Source organism: Protopterus annectens, chromosome 9.part0 (genome assembly GCF_019279795.1).
Source record: "Protopterus annectens isolate FY-2018-M chromosome 9.part0, PAN1.0, whole genome shotgun sequence".
Taxonomy (NCBI): Eukaryota; Metazoa; Chordata; order Ceratodontiformes; family Protopteridae; genus Protopterus; species Protopterus annectens.
The window spans coordinates 981703338-981719203 of NC_056743.1; the positions used below are offsets into that span (position 1 = coordinate 981703338).

Sequence of the window (15866 nt, forward strand, 5' to 3'; positions counted from 1 at the left end):
TACAGTCATGTCATCATCTTCTGGAACTTCATCATAACTCTCCAAACCCCGAATTCTGGCCTGAATTTCTTGTGACTCCATTTCCTGTAGAACCATTGGCCCCAATCTGTCATGTCCAGCAATAGAACTCTCCTTAAATGAGCACTTCTTGTCCATGTAGCCTGCTTATAGTGCATTGTCAACACAGCTGTCAGTGATTTTATCCCATGAATTCCTCACCCAAGTCACAACCGTTTGCAGTCTAGGCTTCACAAAGTTTCCATGCTGATTTCCCTCCATTCTGTTTTCAGTGTAGTCATTGAGTTACATGTGCAAATGGTCCTTGAATGGCTTGTTTATTGCAGTATCAAGAGTCTGGAGATAGGCAGTCATTCCTGCGGGAATCATTCTCTCTGCAAAAAAGTTCTTCATGTCTTTAGCACGGTGAGTGCTGGCTGAATCCCAGACTAACAGACCTCTTTTGCCACTTCGCAAAACAAGTGGCAGCATTAGATCGACCCACTTCCTTGTAACTGCTTGTGTGCACCAGGCTGTTTTGGTTTCAAGAATGTAAATGCCTGAAACACATTCAATCTTATCTTTCTTGTCCTTACTAAAGATTAGAGGTGGTGTTTTCTTTCCATCCAGACGAATTGCCAAAATACAGGTAACACGTGCACTTTCTGAACCAGTGGAGGGAATGTAGATTGACGAGGCACCCCTGTGATCAATTGTTGTTTGAGATCCTTGGCCCATATACACTGCAGTTTCATTCATAGCAGTCATGTTGCAGAGTTGGTATTTAGAGAAGTCGATGCCATCAACAAAGGACTTGAATGCAAGTGCACGTTTAATAACTTCAGTATCTTCCAGCTTAAACAATGTTGTCAATCTTCTTAGAAACAGTTCATATCATTGAAGGAGGCCATCCAGCCAGTGTTGTGATGTTTTGAATTCTTTTGGGGATATTTCTAACTGTAGTGCCATTGCAAGGGCAAATGCTTGAATATCAGCCCTGTGCACAAGCAAAGCCTTTGCTCTCCTGTTAGCGATCCATTCATAGATGATGTCTTTCAGCTCAAGAAATAGATTGCTGACCTGATCCACACTTGCACTTCTTAGCATTTCCCTCGTCCACCTGTTGACTGAGGTTATTGTACTCTGCTCGCCATTTTCTGACCATTCAGCGATCCAACTTCTTCTCTTTGCAGAAAGCTGTAAGATTCTGTCCCCGGGAGTCCTCCACGATTCCTTTCTTGTACTCGATGGAATAGCTCTTTCTTTTTGCACTCATCTTGTCTGGGAGTTAATTGAAAAGTTACGAGACAGGAGTGGCAACAAAAATTATGGCAGTTAAGAAGACACAACCACACCCGTTCGTTATCAAGTGCGCACTTTATTCATGCATTGTGTCTGTACTCTGATTGGTCATTCAGTACACTTGGCAGTGTTTATGGGCCAAGGATCTCAAACGACAAGTGTGAGTGAGGATATTTGCGGATTAGGGTTAGAGTAAGAATTGTGGAGGACTCCCAGGGAAAGAATCTTACAGCTTTTTGCAAAGAGAAGAAGCTGGATCTCTGAATGGTCTGAAAATGGCGAGCAGAGTATGAAACTTCAGTCAATAATATTATTTATATTTAATTACCTATATATGGCTGATGATCTTAACTAGGGCTTATTTTTGGGGTACGGCTTATATTACGACCATCCTAAAAAATCATGCTAGGGATTATTTTCTGGCTAGGTCTTATTTTTGGGGAAATACGGTGGCTGGGTTTGGAGCATACACACTATGTGTTGTGTCCTTTCAACTATCAACTCATGTTGTAGAATATCAGTCCAGCTGCTTATTTGTGCTTTCATTAAATTAATGCAGTCTGTTCCTTCCAGCTATTTTGATATAGCTGAATCAGGTTTTCCCTGTGTGGTCTGTCCTGTAATTCTATTATTTTATGAAACAGCTATTCCTGAGCAGTCTTGTATTCATCCAGCCTTTTCTTCATTTCAGCCTCTGATTTTTGCAGATTGATCACCTCATCTGAATATCTGTTTAAAGCTTCTTCCATTTTTTTTCCAGCCTTTTGTTTGTGTTGATAATACTGCATCATGTTTCATTTATTTAAACCAGGTCTGTGTGCAGTTGTCTTATATCTTCCTGTAGATTACTGGAAGTCTTGTCTTGAGGTTGCATTGTTTTTTGTTGAACAAGAGCAGAACTTTCCCCAGTCAGTGTTTCTTCTTCACTTTTTGTAGCTGATTTTTTTCCAGATGCTCTGTATTTCTTTTTTTTCCTGGCATCCAGGCAGTACACTTACTAGCCAGTTACTGAAATTTACCCATAAGCACAAAAGTTTACTGGCCTTCTTTTTGCATTTCTGTTTTCACACTGGGAGAGCCACAGTTAAGCTGTTACTCAGTGTGCAGCCATCTTGGAAATCCATCAGCTACTATCTTTGGGAAAGAGTATAAGTTTCTTTATCTTGAGTAATCCAGGTGTAGGTTTGGGACTCTAACCTAGGCAAACATAATGATGAGAAGCACCAGCAGATTTTCTGGCCTAGATGTTATATGCCTGGAAAGATTTGTGCACAAACCAGTTGATGTCACTGCATGGCATTTTTTAGGGGGCAAAGGCTAGGCTAAGCTGAGGGGAACAACTTACCCTGGGAATGGCATTGTGCAAGATGGCCTTTTCTGTCACTGTTTTGGAGACTGGGGATGATCAGTGAGATCCGGGTAATGGCACTCAGTACAGAAACAATTCTAAACGAAGAGGTGAATGGAGAAGAAAAGAGAGAGAGAGAGAGAGGAAGAGATTAATATAAATGTATGTAACTGACAGAAGTGTGACATTCCACTGTCAGAGCTTTACATGGACCTTGTTGCATGAATAGATTGTTGTTTATAGTTCACTCCACTTGTTGACATTTTTATTTCTCTTTTTAGGATATCCAAGAAGGAACGTCTGAGGATGAACATAAAGAAAAATTGATGGAGCCTTCCAGAAAAGAGGAGGAACAAAGAAAAGAGGGAGAAAGTGACAGAGAAGGAGATAAAAGTGATGTTGAAATGGGTGAGTGGAGTTTTTCTTCCTCTAGAGGAACGTTCTCATTTTTTGTTTTTGTCAACCCATTTGAACTGGTAAAGATAAAAACCATCTTTCTCTCTGTTTAAAAATTCCTTCTGGTCATTTTCCAGCCAGTCCTATCCTAGATATTTAATAACTAATTTTCTTTCTGCTTCTTCACCAGGACAGGGATGTCCCAGACATTTAATAACTAATTTCACATTGTGGCTCACCCATTCCTTTTATTGTAAATCTTTGTCCTATATTGGGGCTGTTATACCCCCCTAGAAAGACCAGTAGAGGCCACAAAAAAAGTCCTGCAGCCATGGCAGACTGAGCTTGTAGGAAGTAGGCATAGTTTGAGGTCTGCAGGCTCTCCACAGAGATCTTCAAGGCAAAGGAGTGTGGTTTTGTGGTTGTCAGTGACTTTATCCAAAGATCTTAAAACTTAAGCATGTGATTTTGCTTCAATAGCAATTCTCTGAGCTTTTTTAAATGTCCTGCACTACTACCATATGTGCACGTGTATGCCTCTGTGATGAACACCTTCTGCACTTCCCCTCTTATTCTGTGAATGTTTCAAGTCTTCTGATCTCCACAGGGATTCGAGGTGCCAGATAAGGCAACTACCAATGAGCATCATTGAAACAGGAGAAATAGCTATCAGATCAGTCACTGAGATCCTGCTCAGCCTGCATTCCCAATGTCTGAATTGATGGTCAGTCTAGAGAATTAGCATCACAGAAAAGAACTGTTGTTTGGAGTCTTGGAGCAGTATTATGTTTTCATTGATCCTTGTTAATTGTCTTTCTTGCAGAGTGAAGCCCTTCCCATTTTCACCTTTAGGCACTTCTGTAGGTTCCAGCTATGCTCCTTCTCTAACTTCTTTTCTTGCCATAACAATTAACCGATGACTGTTTTGAAATTACTGTGATAAATAGAAGAAATTGTTTTTAGTGCATTAAGTGTGCATGTTAAAGTTACCAGGGAAGTAACCTTTTGTCTGTGGCAAGTCTTTTAACTCTTTAGGAATGAAGAAAGGAGGGATGAAGTGACAGAGAAGGAGAAGCGCAATGTTGAAGTAGGTGACTTGATTTTGCTGGAGTATGTGGTCTTTAAGTAGCCACTTTCAAATGTGTCTGATATTGTGACAGAATATTGTACTAATGCAGTGGCAGCATGAAGGAGAAAACTGGGGAATAAAACTGCTGTTAAAATGGGTTATGTTTCTCGCCTAACATCTGGGTAAGGAATACAAAATATTTGTAAATCCTTACATATGCTGAAAATTTTAGAACTTTGTAGCCTTTGACTTAGACTTGGAAAATGAAATGATGGTAAAATCAGCTTAAGAATATAGCATTTCCATAGACTGTGCATGGTATGATGTGGCTTTATTTCACTTCTCTTTAATCTTTTAGGTGATGAAGAAAAGGAAAAAGAGCAGAAAGAGTGTACAGGTGATGATCAGAAGGATGTTGAAGATGATGGAGAAAACAATACAAAAGTGGAGAGAGACATTGGAGAAGGAAACCTGGCTACTGCAGCTGCAGCAGCCTTAGCTGCAGCAGCTGTGAAAGCTAAGGTAGGCTTCAAGAAGTGATTGCATCATGCAGTGGTCTAAGATATTACTCCCTATTCTGTTTCTTGTCTGATTTATTTCAGAGTTCGTCTTTCATGTTTCTTTGTTTGTTGTCATTATTATGTGTTGAACTAGGTAAGTTAGCTGAGACAGATGACCCCACTGCAGTGATCATTCAGAGGTCACTGCAGAAAGGAATCAAACAAAAGTTTTAAGTAATGATAACAAAACAAATTTATAAATGTAGTTTAGGAAAAAAGGACATTTTTATCAGGACCAGAGTAAAGATTATGGGTAATGCAGCTACAAAATATGATTTGTTAGATAGCAGGGAATTAGATTGCGGTGGTGGTGCTACGGTAGCGTTGTCGCCTTACATTAAGATGTTGTCCTGTTCGATTAAGATGTTGTCCTGTTCGATTCTCAGCTAGAGCATCTTCTGTGTGGAGACATGCGTGAATGGGCGTACCTTCATTGAAGGTTGTGTGTCAGGGCCGGCAACTCAGCACGTAAAAATCTACTTTTAGCGGACTGGAGCTCCACTGTGGCGACCCCTAACCGGGAAAAGCCGAAAGACGCAACAAGATAGCAGGGAATTCAGTATGTATGGAGGTCAATATCTGAAACATTACAGCTTAGAAGAATACTGCTGGACAACTCTTCTACTCAGTAGCCAACCACCCTTTTTTCCTCCTTCAGCTCTGGGAATAATCCATCAGTCAGGAATACTGCAACAGTGATTTTAGTCAGGACATAATACAGTTGTATAAGAACTTACCATAACAGTATTGCATCCTTCCCTCCATCTCTTCTTCTCTACATTACTTCAACTTTCCTTTCTTCTCCCCTTTGCTTTAGCCTCTGCTATGTTAGATGGGAATGGTGGAGTTTTCTTACCTGTTCAAGCTACATCCCTCCTAGCTGACCAGTCTCTCTCTGACAGTAGTCGTCAGACCATTGGTTTGGAGATAGTCTGAGGATCCACGGTCGTATGTCTGTCTGCATACCCCTGTGCATATGAGCTGAGGTCATGGATCAGACATACAACCTCAGGATGGTAAAACTTTGGTACCCCAGTCGGATGTCACTGGTGAAAACCCCATATGTCAGAAATACTGCAACAGTGATCAGTGGACATCTACTGTCATAATAAGTTGTTACACAGCTGTACTGTATGTCCACTCCAGGAGAAAAAAAAATAAGTGTGTATGTAAGAGCCAAATTTGTATAGTTTTCCTTTCACAGTATTTTATTATTCAGATCCAGAGTATGACATCCCTAACTTTTCAGTTTGTCAAGGGATTAGCTGGAAGACCGATAGGAGAAGGGATCTTGACCTTCAAGTTTACCAAGACAAAAATGAGGATGTTAAGTTGTCTATCTCACCTTCATTCTTGCTGGATGGGTTCGGAGCCGATCCTCGGCTCCGACTCGGCCACTCTAAAAGCTCGAGAGCTAGTTCCACTGGCTCGAGGCTCCCCTATATCCCACAATGCTAGGCGGTAACTCCTCAGATCTCGTTTGCCGCTATAGCGATCGAGTTGCTTTTCAACCGGCTCATCAGGTTAGTGGTTAAGGCTAAGTTTAATCTTAGATAGACTCCCCCTTTCAGTCAGTTTTCTTCATTATTTTGTGAATCAGGTAGTTTCTTCCCATTTCTTCCCAATTTTTCCCTTTTTCATAATTTGACTAAACTCACTAGAGTTCTTCCCTTGGGCCCTTAGGCCCAGTCCCTCCCTTCCTAGTAGTTGGAGTGACTGTGTTTTCTAGGGATTTAACTTTCTAAATTACTAATTTAATTTAATTTAATTTAATTTAAATTTCGTTAAGTGTAATCGGTGTGTGTGTGTGACTGTGTGATTACACTTTCCTTTAGACATGTCTAAAGAATCAAAGGTCTCAGGCTTTAAGAAGTGTGACTCGTGCTGTCAGAAGATGTCTCTGACAGACGGTCACACTTCTTGTGTGTACTGCCTGGGACCTTTGCACCTGCAGGACTCTTGTGCTGTTTGCCATGGCTTCAGCCCTAGAGTCCTGCAGGAGCATAAAAATAAGCTCATTCTAAGGGGCTTATTGAAGCCTGAGGGCCCCCCGATTCAATCCTCGGGGAAACCCTCGAAGCCTCCCAGACCTTCGGCTCCGGTGTCTGAGTCATCTTCTGGTGCTTCGAAGGCTGTTCGAACATCGGCTCCGGCTGGAGCCGATGATTCTCGGACTCATGTCCCTACTATTTCCTCGGCTCTGGCCGGAGCCGAGGAAGACATCAGTGAGTCGGCTCCGATCAGATTGTCGGAACCGACCTCTAAGAAAAGGTCCCAGTCACCATCTATCGGCTCCGTTCATTCGGCTCCAGCATCACCATTGCTGTCTGAACGGAGCCATAGATCTCACTCCTCTAGGTCGTCGAGACTATCAGATCATGACCTTCAGAGAGTAGTGAATCGACTTCTTAAGTCCGAGGCACTGGCCCAAATGCTTCAAAGTCCGACTCAACAGTCGAGGGCTAATCCCATCACTCAGAATATTCCTCCTCTGACTCCTTTGAGTTCGGAGCCGGGGCGGCTTGGACCCGAGACTGTGGTGGCATCGGAACCGATACCGTTGTCTTCGGTGCCGTCGTCTGCTCTGATGTCTTCCTTGGAAGAATCTCGGCGCCGGACTTCCCTCGTCGGCTCTGAGGGGGTGAGTGGCATCAGACCCTTGTCCGACCCCGCTCTCCCTCTCGGTGCTTCGGCGCTGGTGAGTTCGGCTCCGACATCGGCCTCGGAGCCATCACTGTCGTGCCGGGGGAGGTTTTCAGCTTTTCGGAGCGGAGACCTCTGGCTCTGCCTGACAGGGGTGCCTTCGAGGTCATGAGGAGCGTGTTAGAACCTGGTTCAACTCCACAGTCAGCTCCATCTGCCCCTCCCTCCACAGTGCCTCAAGTGATTTCTGCTCACTCTCTCATCCCGGATCGTAGAAAGCCAGCTCCTCAAGTGTCTCCAGTGGGCATCTCCTCCTCTTCCGAGGCCTCTCCTGACCCGGTAGGAGAGCCCCCTTGGAAGAGGCAGTGCAAGAGGAAGCACATTGACTCCCCTGAGTCTGTCATCTCTGACACTGATTTAGAGGATTCTGAAGGTTCCCCTCATTCCCCCTCTGAAGATGTCTCCTTTGCAGACATCCTCAAAATCTTAAAACAGAGGGGGAATTGGCCAGCCCTCAACCCTTCAGAGGATGAATCGGTGTATCTTGAGGCGTTTGGCTCTCACCCTTCCACCTCCTGGGTGTCCACTCCTTTTGACCCCCTCATGCAAGTGGTGGCAAAGAAGGCCTGGACGGCTCCTGACTCAGTGGAACCCACCCCCAGGAGACCATCAAAATTTATCACTGCCCCCAAGGACAAAGAATTTTTAACCAAAGGCGTCTCTGTTGATGCTATGGTGGTGGCTGCGGCCACCAAGAAGGAATTAGCTGATCCTTCGGTGCCTGTTCATCCTCCTAACAAGGAATCTAGGACTATGGACAGGTACGGGAAGCGGATGTTCTCATCAGCGACCTTTACTATGCGCTCGCTGAATTACCTGTGTCATTTCACTCGTCTTCAGAAGGATTTGCTCAAGGAAGCGAGCGAAATGTTAAAGGACCCAACAGCTGCGGGTTTGCAGGATAGGATGAACTCTCAGCTGGTGACCCTTACATCTATAACTAACTCCTCCATGCGCCTCCTTTCATATGCGGCGGATGGAGCGAGTAGAGCGGCAGGTACAGGTGTGGCCTTACGTAGGCACGCCTGGATGCGGCTATGTAACTTTGCGGACCCTATCAAGGCGTCCTTCACTAACTCCCCTTTTGATGGATCATCCCTCTTTGGTCCTCAGGTGAAGGAAACCCTGACTAGGTGCGAGACTGATGGCAAAACTCTCTCTGCCGTCGGAGTCCGTTTTTCTACTCCTTTTAGGCCTTACCCCAAAGGCCAGAAGGGGGGAAAGATGTGGTTCATAAACAATCTCAGGGAGATTTGCCTGACGCACAGAGTCGATTCCCCTCTAGAGGCAGAGGGGGGAACAATAATGGTAGATGCCGTCCTAGAGGCAGAGGGGGCCCGCAGAATCAGGGCAGTCGAGAAACCTTTTCCGACAAGCCCTTTCAGCATCCCTGAGGTGTTGCCCGACTGTCCACCTTCGGAGGCAGTCGGGGGAAGATTATCTCTGTACCCAGAAGCCTGGCTATCCCTAACTCAAGACAAGTGGGTACAGTCTATCATTTCCAAAGGCTACAGAATCCCATTCCTTTTCATTCCGAAGCAATCCAAAAAATCCCTTCCAGACGTTCCACCCAGTCAAAGGGAGCAAGCAGCACTAGAAATTTCAAAGCTGCTCGCAAAAAGAGCCATTCAACCAGTTCCAGCAGACCAACAAGGATCCGGAATCTACTCCAAATTCTTTTTGGTTCCAAAGAAAACAGGCGACTGGAGACCCATTTTGGATCTCAGCAACTTGAACAAGTTTGTCAAGAAAACAAAGTTCCGGATGGTCACGCTGCAGTCCATTCTACCCCTTTTGGGGCGGGACAACTGGATGTGCTCAATAGATCTCCAGGATGCGTACTATCACATCAGAATGAATCAACGCTCCAGGAGATTTCTCCGCTTCAGGCTGGGAACCAGTCATTTCCAATTCAGGGCCCTGCCCTTTGGACTTACTACAGCCCCCCGAGTGTCTACCAAATGCATGGCAGTGGTTGCCTCTCATCTGAGACGACAAGGATTCCAGGTTTTTCCATATTTAGACGACTGGCTCCTTACAGCCCCCACCAAGCATCTGTTGCTTCTTGCCAGAGACTATGCTTTCCACACCTGTCAAACACTAGGCATTTCAATAAATTATGAGAAGTCTGTCTTGTCGCCTTGTCGTGTTATTACCTTCATAGGTGCAAATCTAGACACAGTCAACATGTCAGCCAGACTCACAGAGCAGAGAATAGCAGACATACACAGACAGGTCTCGCTTGTCTTGCAGAGCAACAGTCAAAGCCAGATTGATCCTGAAGGTCTTAGGGATTATGGCGACGGCCATCCCTCTTCTACCATTAGCTCGCTTCCATATGAGAATCTTACAGTGGATGCTCTTCACAGAATGGTCTTTCCAACGACTTCCAATGTCCCATCCTATTCGGATAACACAATCGTGCAAGAATCATCTCTCTTGGTGGATCACATCTCCCCAGCTCCACCTAGGGAGACCTTTCGTCCCTTCCCCTCCGGTTGCTACAGTGACAACGGACGCCTCCCTGATTGGGTGGGGGGGGGCGCATTACCAGGGCAGGACGGTCCAAGGCATGTGGCAACCTTTCGAGTGCCACTTGCACATAAATGTCCTAGAGATGAGAGCAGTGCTTCTAGCGTTGCAAGCCTTACAAGACTCTCTTCCCAAGGGAACTATAGCAATTCAGACAGACAATATGTCTGTAGTGTGGTACATCAACAAACAAGGCGGAACCAGATCTTACCCCCTATGTCGAGAGGCACTCAGACTGTGGCAATGGGCGATTTCTTCTCAGCGGTTTCTGTTAGCAATGCACAATTCCCGGGAAATCCAATGTGATTGCAGACAAATTGAGCAGAGCTATTCTCATGCCTCACGAGTGGTCTCTGAACAATTCAGTGTTGGAGAAAGTTTTTCGAAAGTGGGGCCGGCCTTGCTGCGACCTTTTCGCTACTCCCCAAAACAGCAAGTGCGACGATTTTTTCACCCTCTTTCCCCAACCAGGCCACCCCAGCAGAGACGCTCTAGTACACGATTGGCCCCGGGGACTTCTGTATGCTTTTCCTCCCTTCCCACTGATATCTCAGCTAATACAGAAAGCCATCGCTCAGAAAGCTTCCATGATCCTCATTGCCTCTTACTGGCCCCGACAGGTTTGGTTCCCATTTCTCCACCGTTATCTGTTGGAGCAACCTTGGTATCTGGATCCAGTTCCAGACCTCTTGATCCATCAGTCGGGTCAGTTGCACCACTCCCTCCCTTCTCTGAACCTCACAGAGTGGTTCCTCCAATTCCAACTCTAGCCAGGCTTCCTCTAATATCTCGCTCAGTTCGAGATATTTTGATAGCCTCTCATAAATCTTCCACTTGGAAGATTTATCATAGTAAGTGGAAACGTTTTTCCTGTTGGGCGCAGTCAAAGAATATAGATCCTTTCACTGCTTCCATTCAATCAGTTTTAGACTTTCTAGCCGAACTTTTCCACTCAGGTTCGTCTCCGTCTACCATCAAAGTTCAATTGGCAGCAATATCGAACTTTCATGTTGGAGTCTCAGAGTCCTCCATTATGTCTCACAAACTCTGCAAAGCCTTTTTAAAGGGAGTTTTTCTCCTCAAACCACCTATCAGGGATCCTCCTCCTCAATGGGATCTCAACTTGGCTCTAGCGTCCTTAATTCTTCCCCCCTTTGAACCTGCGGCTTCATGTTCAATGAAGTTACTATCTTGGAAAACACTCTTTAGTAGCTATCACTTCAGCTAGAAGAGTCTCTGAACTCCATGCTCTGTGTAGTCGACCCCCTTATCTTTTGTTTCATAAGGATAGGGTGTCCTTACGTACTAATCCGTCCTTTTTACCTAAGGTAGCTTCACTGGCAAATTTGAATCAAACCATTGATCTTCCTGTGTTCTTCCCTAATTATTCGAACAGGTCAGAACAAAAATTACATTGCTTAGACGTTCATCGCCAACTTAGGTACTATTTAGACAGGACCAAACAATTCAGGAAGTCTGATCAACTGTTTGTTTCTTATGCAGAAGGTAAAATGGGCCTTCCAGTTTCTAAAGTATCTCTCTCTAGATGGCTTACTTCGTTGATTACCCTTGTGTATGAGATCAGACATCAACAGTTGCCATCCAAACCCAGGGCTCATTCAACCAGAGCTTTAGCCACATCTATAGCTTTCCAAGATAGGCTGCCTATTGATTCGATTTGTTCTGCAGCTACTTGGGCTTCTCCCCATGCCTTCATTTCTCATTAAAAGTTGGACTTGGCCTCTAGGGACCAAGCCAACTTTGGTTCCACTGTACTCAAGAGTCTGTTCTGATAGGCCACCCAGGACAAGGTGCTAGGGACGCGGTCCCATCCAGCAAGAATGAAGGCGAGATAGACAACTTAACATTTAGAAGTTATGTACTTCCATAACGTTCCATGTTAGTTGTCTTCTTCTCGCCTTCTTTCTTGCATCCCACCCTCCTTCCCCCTAGCCTGGACAGACATTGAGGAGTTTGTTTTGTTCCTTTTATGGAATTTCCTTGCTGGGCTTAGCTTTCAAACGAGATCTGAGGAGTTACCACCCAGCATTGTGGGATATAGGGGAGCCTCGAGCCGGTGGAACTAGCTCTCGAGCTTTTAGAGTGGCCGAGTCGGAGCCGAGGATCGGCTCCAAACCCATCCAGCAAGAAAGAAGGCGAGAAGAAGACAACTAACATGGAACGTTATGGTAGGTACATAACTTCTAATTTGCAGCTCTTAACCAAACTGACCACAGTGCATGGCACTCAGCAGGGTAGGGTGGACATCCAGCCTAAAAAAAATAATTAAGAGAAGGAAAACAACTGAACAAGGGGAGTAATAGGTAGATCTCTGCACAAGCCATTTCTTTAGGTCACTCTATGTTTGAGGGTCCCAGTACCTCAGAAGCATCCTTGCAGTCCCCAGACCTGATGCTTACTTACATCAAGGTTTCTGTAATTGAGTCTTTGGAGGCTTCCACACGATCAGCCACTGACATGTCCTGCTAGACTAAAACCATAATTTTAGCATTAGACATTGGTCCCCGGCACTTGAGCCAGAATACCACTTGATAATTACAGAAATGGAAGGCAGTATCCCCAGTATTTTTGAAAGAGGGCATACGTAGGTGTGAGCTGAAGTTTGTCTCTCTAAAGGCTCATAGTTCATTATTGGTTACTGGCTTTTGCTTCTTGTTTTTCCCGGGAAAGAGATACCATTTTGATCTTGACCATGGAGCAAACTACTAGTCCCACAGTCAGTCCTTTCAACCACAAAAAGAAAAATTTAAGTGAACAGCCTTTGCCCACACACTAGGCTAACAGTTTGCATCAGCTGCAGGTAAGTGACTCTGCTGTGGCCATAGCTTGTTCCTCAAACTCCTCATTTTTTACCCTGGATCTCTCTGGTGTAGCACCTACAACCACTATGAACTGAGGGTTAGACATGTCTTGAGTTCCCTCGAGGAGCAATTGAGAGCCATTCTTGTCAGTCCTGGGAGAAGGAACTGGAAAGACTTCCTTGTTTTGTCAGAATATTGTGCCCATTCCTAAGGAAGCTCCTGCTGCCGCCGCTGCCATTAATAAAACTATTGGTTCCATTTTTCTTGTCAAAAAGAAACTTAAAACTAAACATGTATCTACTCTTCAAATGTCAGTGGATGGGAGTAGTTTACCGAGTCTGGCTTAGGGTTTAATTCATGCTGTTCTGCCTATTTATAAAGTGATTTCTGGTAAGAGAAAGAGGGATACCTCTTTTCCTATAGAGATTCAAGATTCTGAACATGGACAAGAAGATGAAGGAACAGATACAGGTTTTTTTCCCTCCGTTTTCTGATTCAGATTCAGAGGAGAGCACAGTTTCTGAGTCTCCCTGTTGAGGGGGTCTCATTCTGTTTCTTAAGGACTGTTTCCAGAATGTGCCAGTGTTTTCAGTGGGAGAACACTGAGGTTTCTCAGTCTCTCAGAAATACTGTGAGTTGTTACAGAAGGAATTTCCAGGACCTTCGCCAAGCCCTGCAGTTCTGTCAGCCTTGGAGGGTGTGTGTGTGTGTGTGTGTGTGTGTGTGTGTGTGTGTGTGTGTGTGTGTGTGTGTGTGTGTGTCTGTGTGTGTGTGTGTCTGTGTGTGTGTGTGTGTGTGTGTGTGTGTGTGTGTGTGTGTGTGTGTGTGTCAGACTACCTGTAATTTTCCTAATAGTCAGCCTTTTTCTCATAAAAAGGCAGGTAGAATGTATAAAGTTATTCAGTCTTTTAAGTTGTCATACACTCTTCTCAAACCTAACCTAGCAGCTGTTGCGTTTGTCAAGCCTATTGCTACTAAACATTTAGCTCTGATGTTGTCCTTCGCATTCTGGTGTACTGATGGGTCACGGATCTGATCCTTAGATCTGACTCGGCCTCCTTCAACAGATTTCAGCTTACAGGCTAGAGCTCCTCCCTTACACACAATCCTCTGCTCCTAACTCAACCTCCTCACATCTTGTTTGTTGCCACTGCATACAGATGTGGTTACCAGTGCTCGAGCAGATAAGTGTCTTCTTCTATAGTTTTGATCTTTATATACCTTTCCCAGTAGAGTTTCTTTTAATGTTGCATTTCTTTAAGCTTCCTCCCTACCCTTTCTGTATTTATGAGGTGCGTTAGGGTTTCTTTTTCTCTCTCTATCCCTTTCCGGGCTTTGGCCCTTCTTTCTTCTCTTATAAAATTATAAAAGTATAAAAAGCTCTTTATTTCTCTTTCTTCTTTTTTAATTTCCCCAAGTCTTTTGGGTTTCTAATACCATGATGGGAATGGACCCCATTCCTAAGTCAAAGTACGATTAAAGTTCATGAAATTAGTATTGTTTCACTCTTTGATATCAACCAAAAGTGCTCTTCGCAGCACCCGCAATGCGCCCAGTAATGATCCCTTCTGCAGTTCATACAAACTTACATGTATTGGTAGCGTATCTAAATAAGATTTTAGACTCTTTTTTTTTTTTTTTTTTTTTTTTTTTTTTAAAGACTCGTTGCTCCTACTACTGTTGAAACTATTTGAGTATCTTTCTTCCACATTGCTGTCATTTCTGCTTGCAGATCCTGATATTTTATAACTTTATGTCTCTCTGTGCGCAGGACAGTGTAGTCACTGGGTATGGCAATTTCAGTGATCAATGCTACTTTTGTCTTCTTTTCCTGGACCACTATATCTGGTTTTCTAGCATCTATCTTTTGAATTGTTGGTAATGGATGATCCCATGTGATGTAGACTTCATAATTTTCTGTGATGCTTTGTGGCTCATGTTTCCAGTGCTTCTCAGCCACTTTGAAACCGTAATGTTTGCACAATCCCCAATGCAACAGTCTTGCCACATTATTGTGCCTTTCAGTATGCAGTCCTTCTGCCTTTAGTATGTCACAACCAGCAATGAGGTGTGCAACTGTATCCGGTTCAGTTTTACAAAACCTACAATGTGAAATTGTTCGATCTTGCCATTTGTTCTTACACACGGGTTCGGAGCTGATCCTCGGCTCCGAGTTGGTCACATCACCAGCTCCGCATCTTCGAGAAAGCTCGAGGCACAGTTCTATCCCATGATCCTCCTGTGCTAACCCTCAGATCTAGTTTGCCGCTAGCAGCAGATCGCATCGTGAGAGGCTCGGGCCAGTATTTTTTCATTCTATTATTCTATCCTTTTTGAAGTTTGTAGTTTAAAAAGTAGATTAGCAGTGTAGAGTGTGATAGTTTTATTAGAGTGTGTTTTTTCATATAGCTAAAGTAGTTTAAATAGTTTAGTGTTTTACTTCAGTTAAGGCCTTGTTTTATTCTGTCAGGACTGACAGTAGGATTTAAATTGTTGTATTTCCTGCCTTAACTTATACTTCTCTTTATATAGAGAGATAAGTATTAATCCTTTCACCTATATTTAGAGTGTTATAGTGTGTTATTAGATATATATATATATATATATATATATATATATATATATATATATATATATATGTATGTATATATATATATATATATATATATAGTGTGTTGTTAGTATTGTTTTTTTACTAGATATCTTATAGTGCTAATATGTCTGAGAAAGCTAAGTCAGGCTTTAAAAGGTGTCAGTGTGGACAAAAGATGTCCATAACTGATAACCATTCTTCCTGCGTCTACTGTCTTGGCCCTCTCCACTTGCAGGAAGACTGTTCCATCTGTCATTCCTTCAGTGGGAGGGTCATGCTAGAAAGACGCAGGAAGTTGGTGGACAGAGGGTTATTAAAACCCGATTTTCAGGAGGCCCTGGACAAGACTGAACAAGTGTCCAAGTCTTCGAAGGGGTCCAAGTCTTCAAGAGTGTCAGAGCCTAAGTCCTCGGCTCCGAGCACCTCTTTTCAGATTCGGACGCCTGCTCGAAAGACCTCAGGGTCGGGCGTAGAATGTTTGTCTCTGATCGAGACTCAGGTATTGGAGCTGGTGTCGGAGGTACCACTGCCTTCAATCCTTTGC

At 44.0% G+C, this 15866-nt stretch overlaps 1 protein-coding gene across 1 annotated transcript in view; it reads left to right on the forward strand.

Moving 5' to 3' along the window:
- The window catches only part of SMARCC2 (SWI/SNF related, matrix associated, actin dependent regulator of chromatin subfamily c member 2), a 2789858-nt gene that overhangs the window by 2289798 nt on the left and 484194 nt on the right, over positions 1-15866 (forward strand). The window contains exons 24-25 of the mRNA XM_044083737.1: positions 2929-3055; positions 4471-4634. Of these exons, the coding sequence (XP_043939672.1) occupies positions 2929-3055; positions 4471-4634 (291 nt within the window). The remainder of the gene's footprint in view (positions 1-2928; positions 3056-4470; positions 4635-15866) is intronic.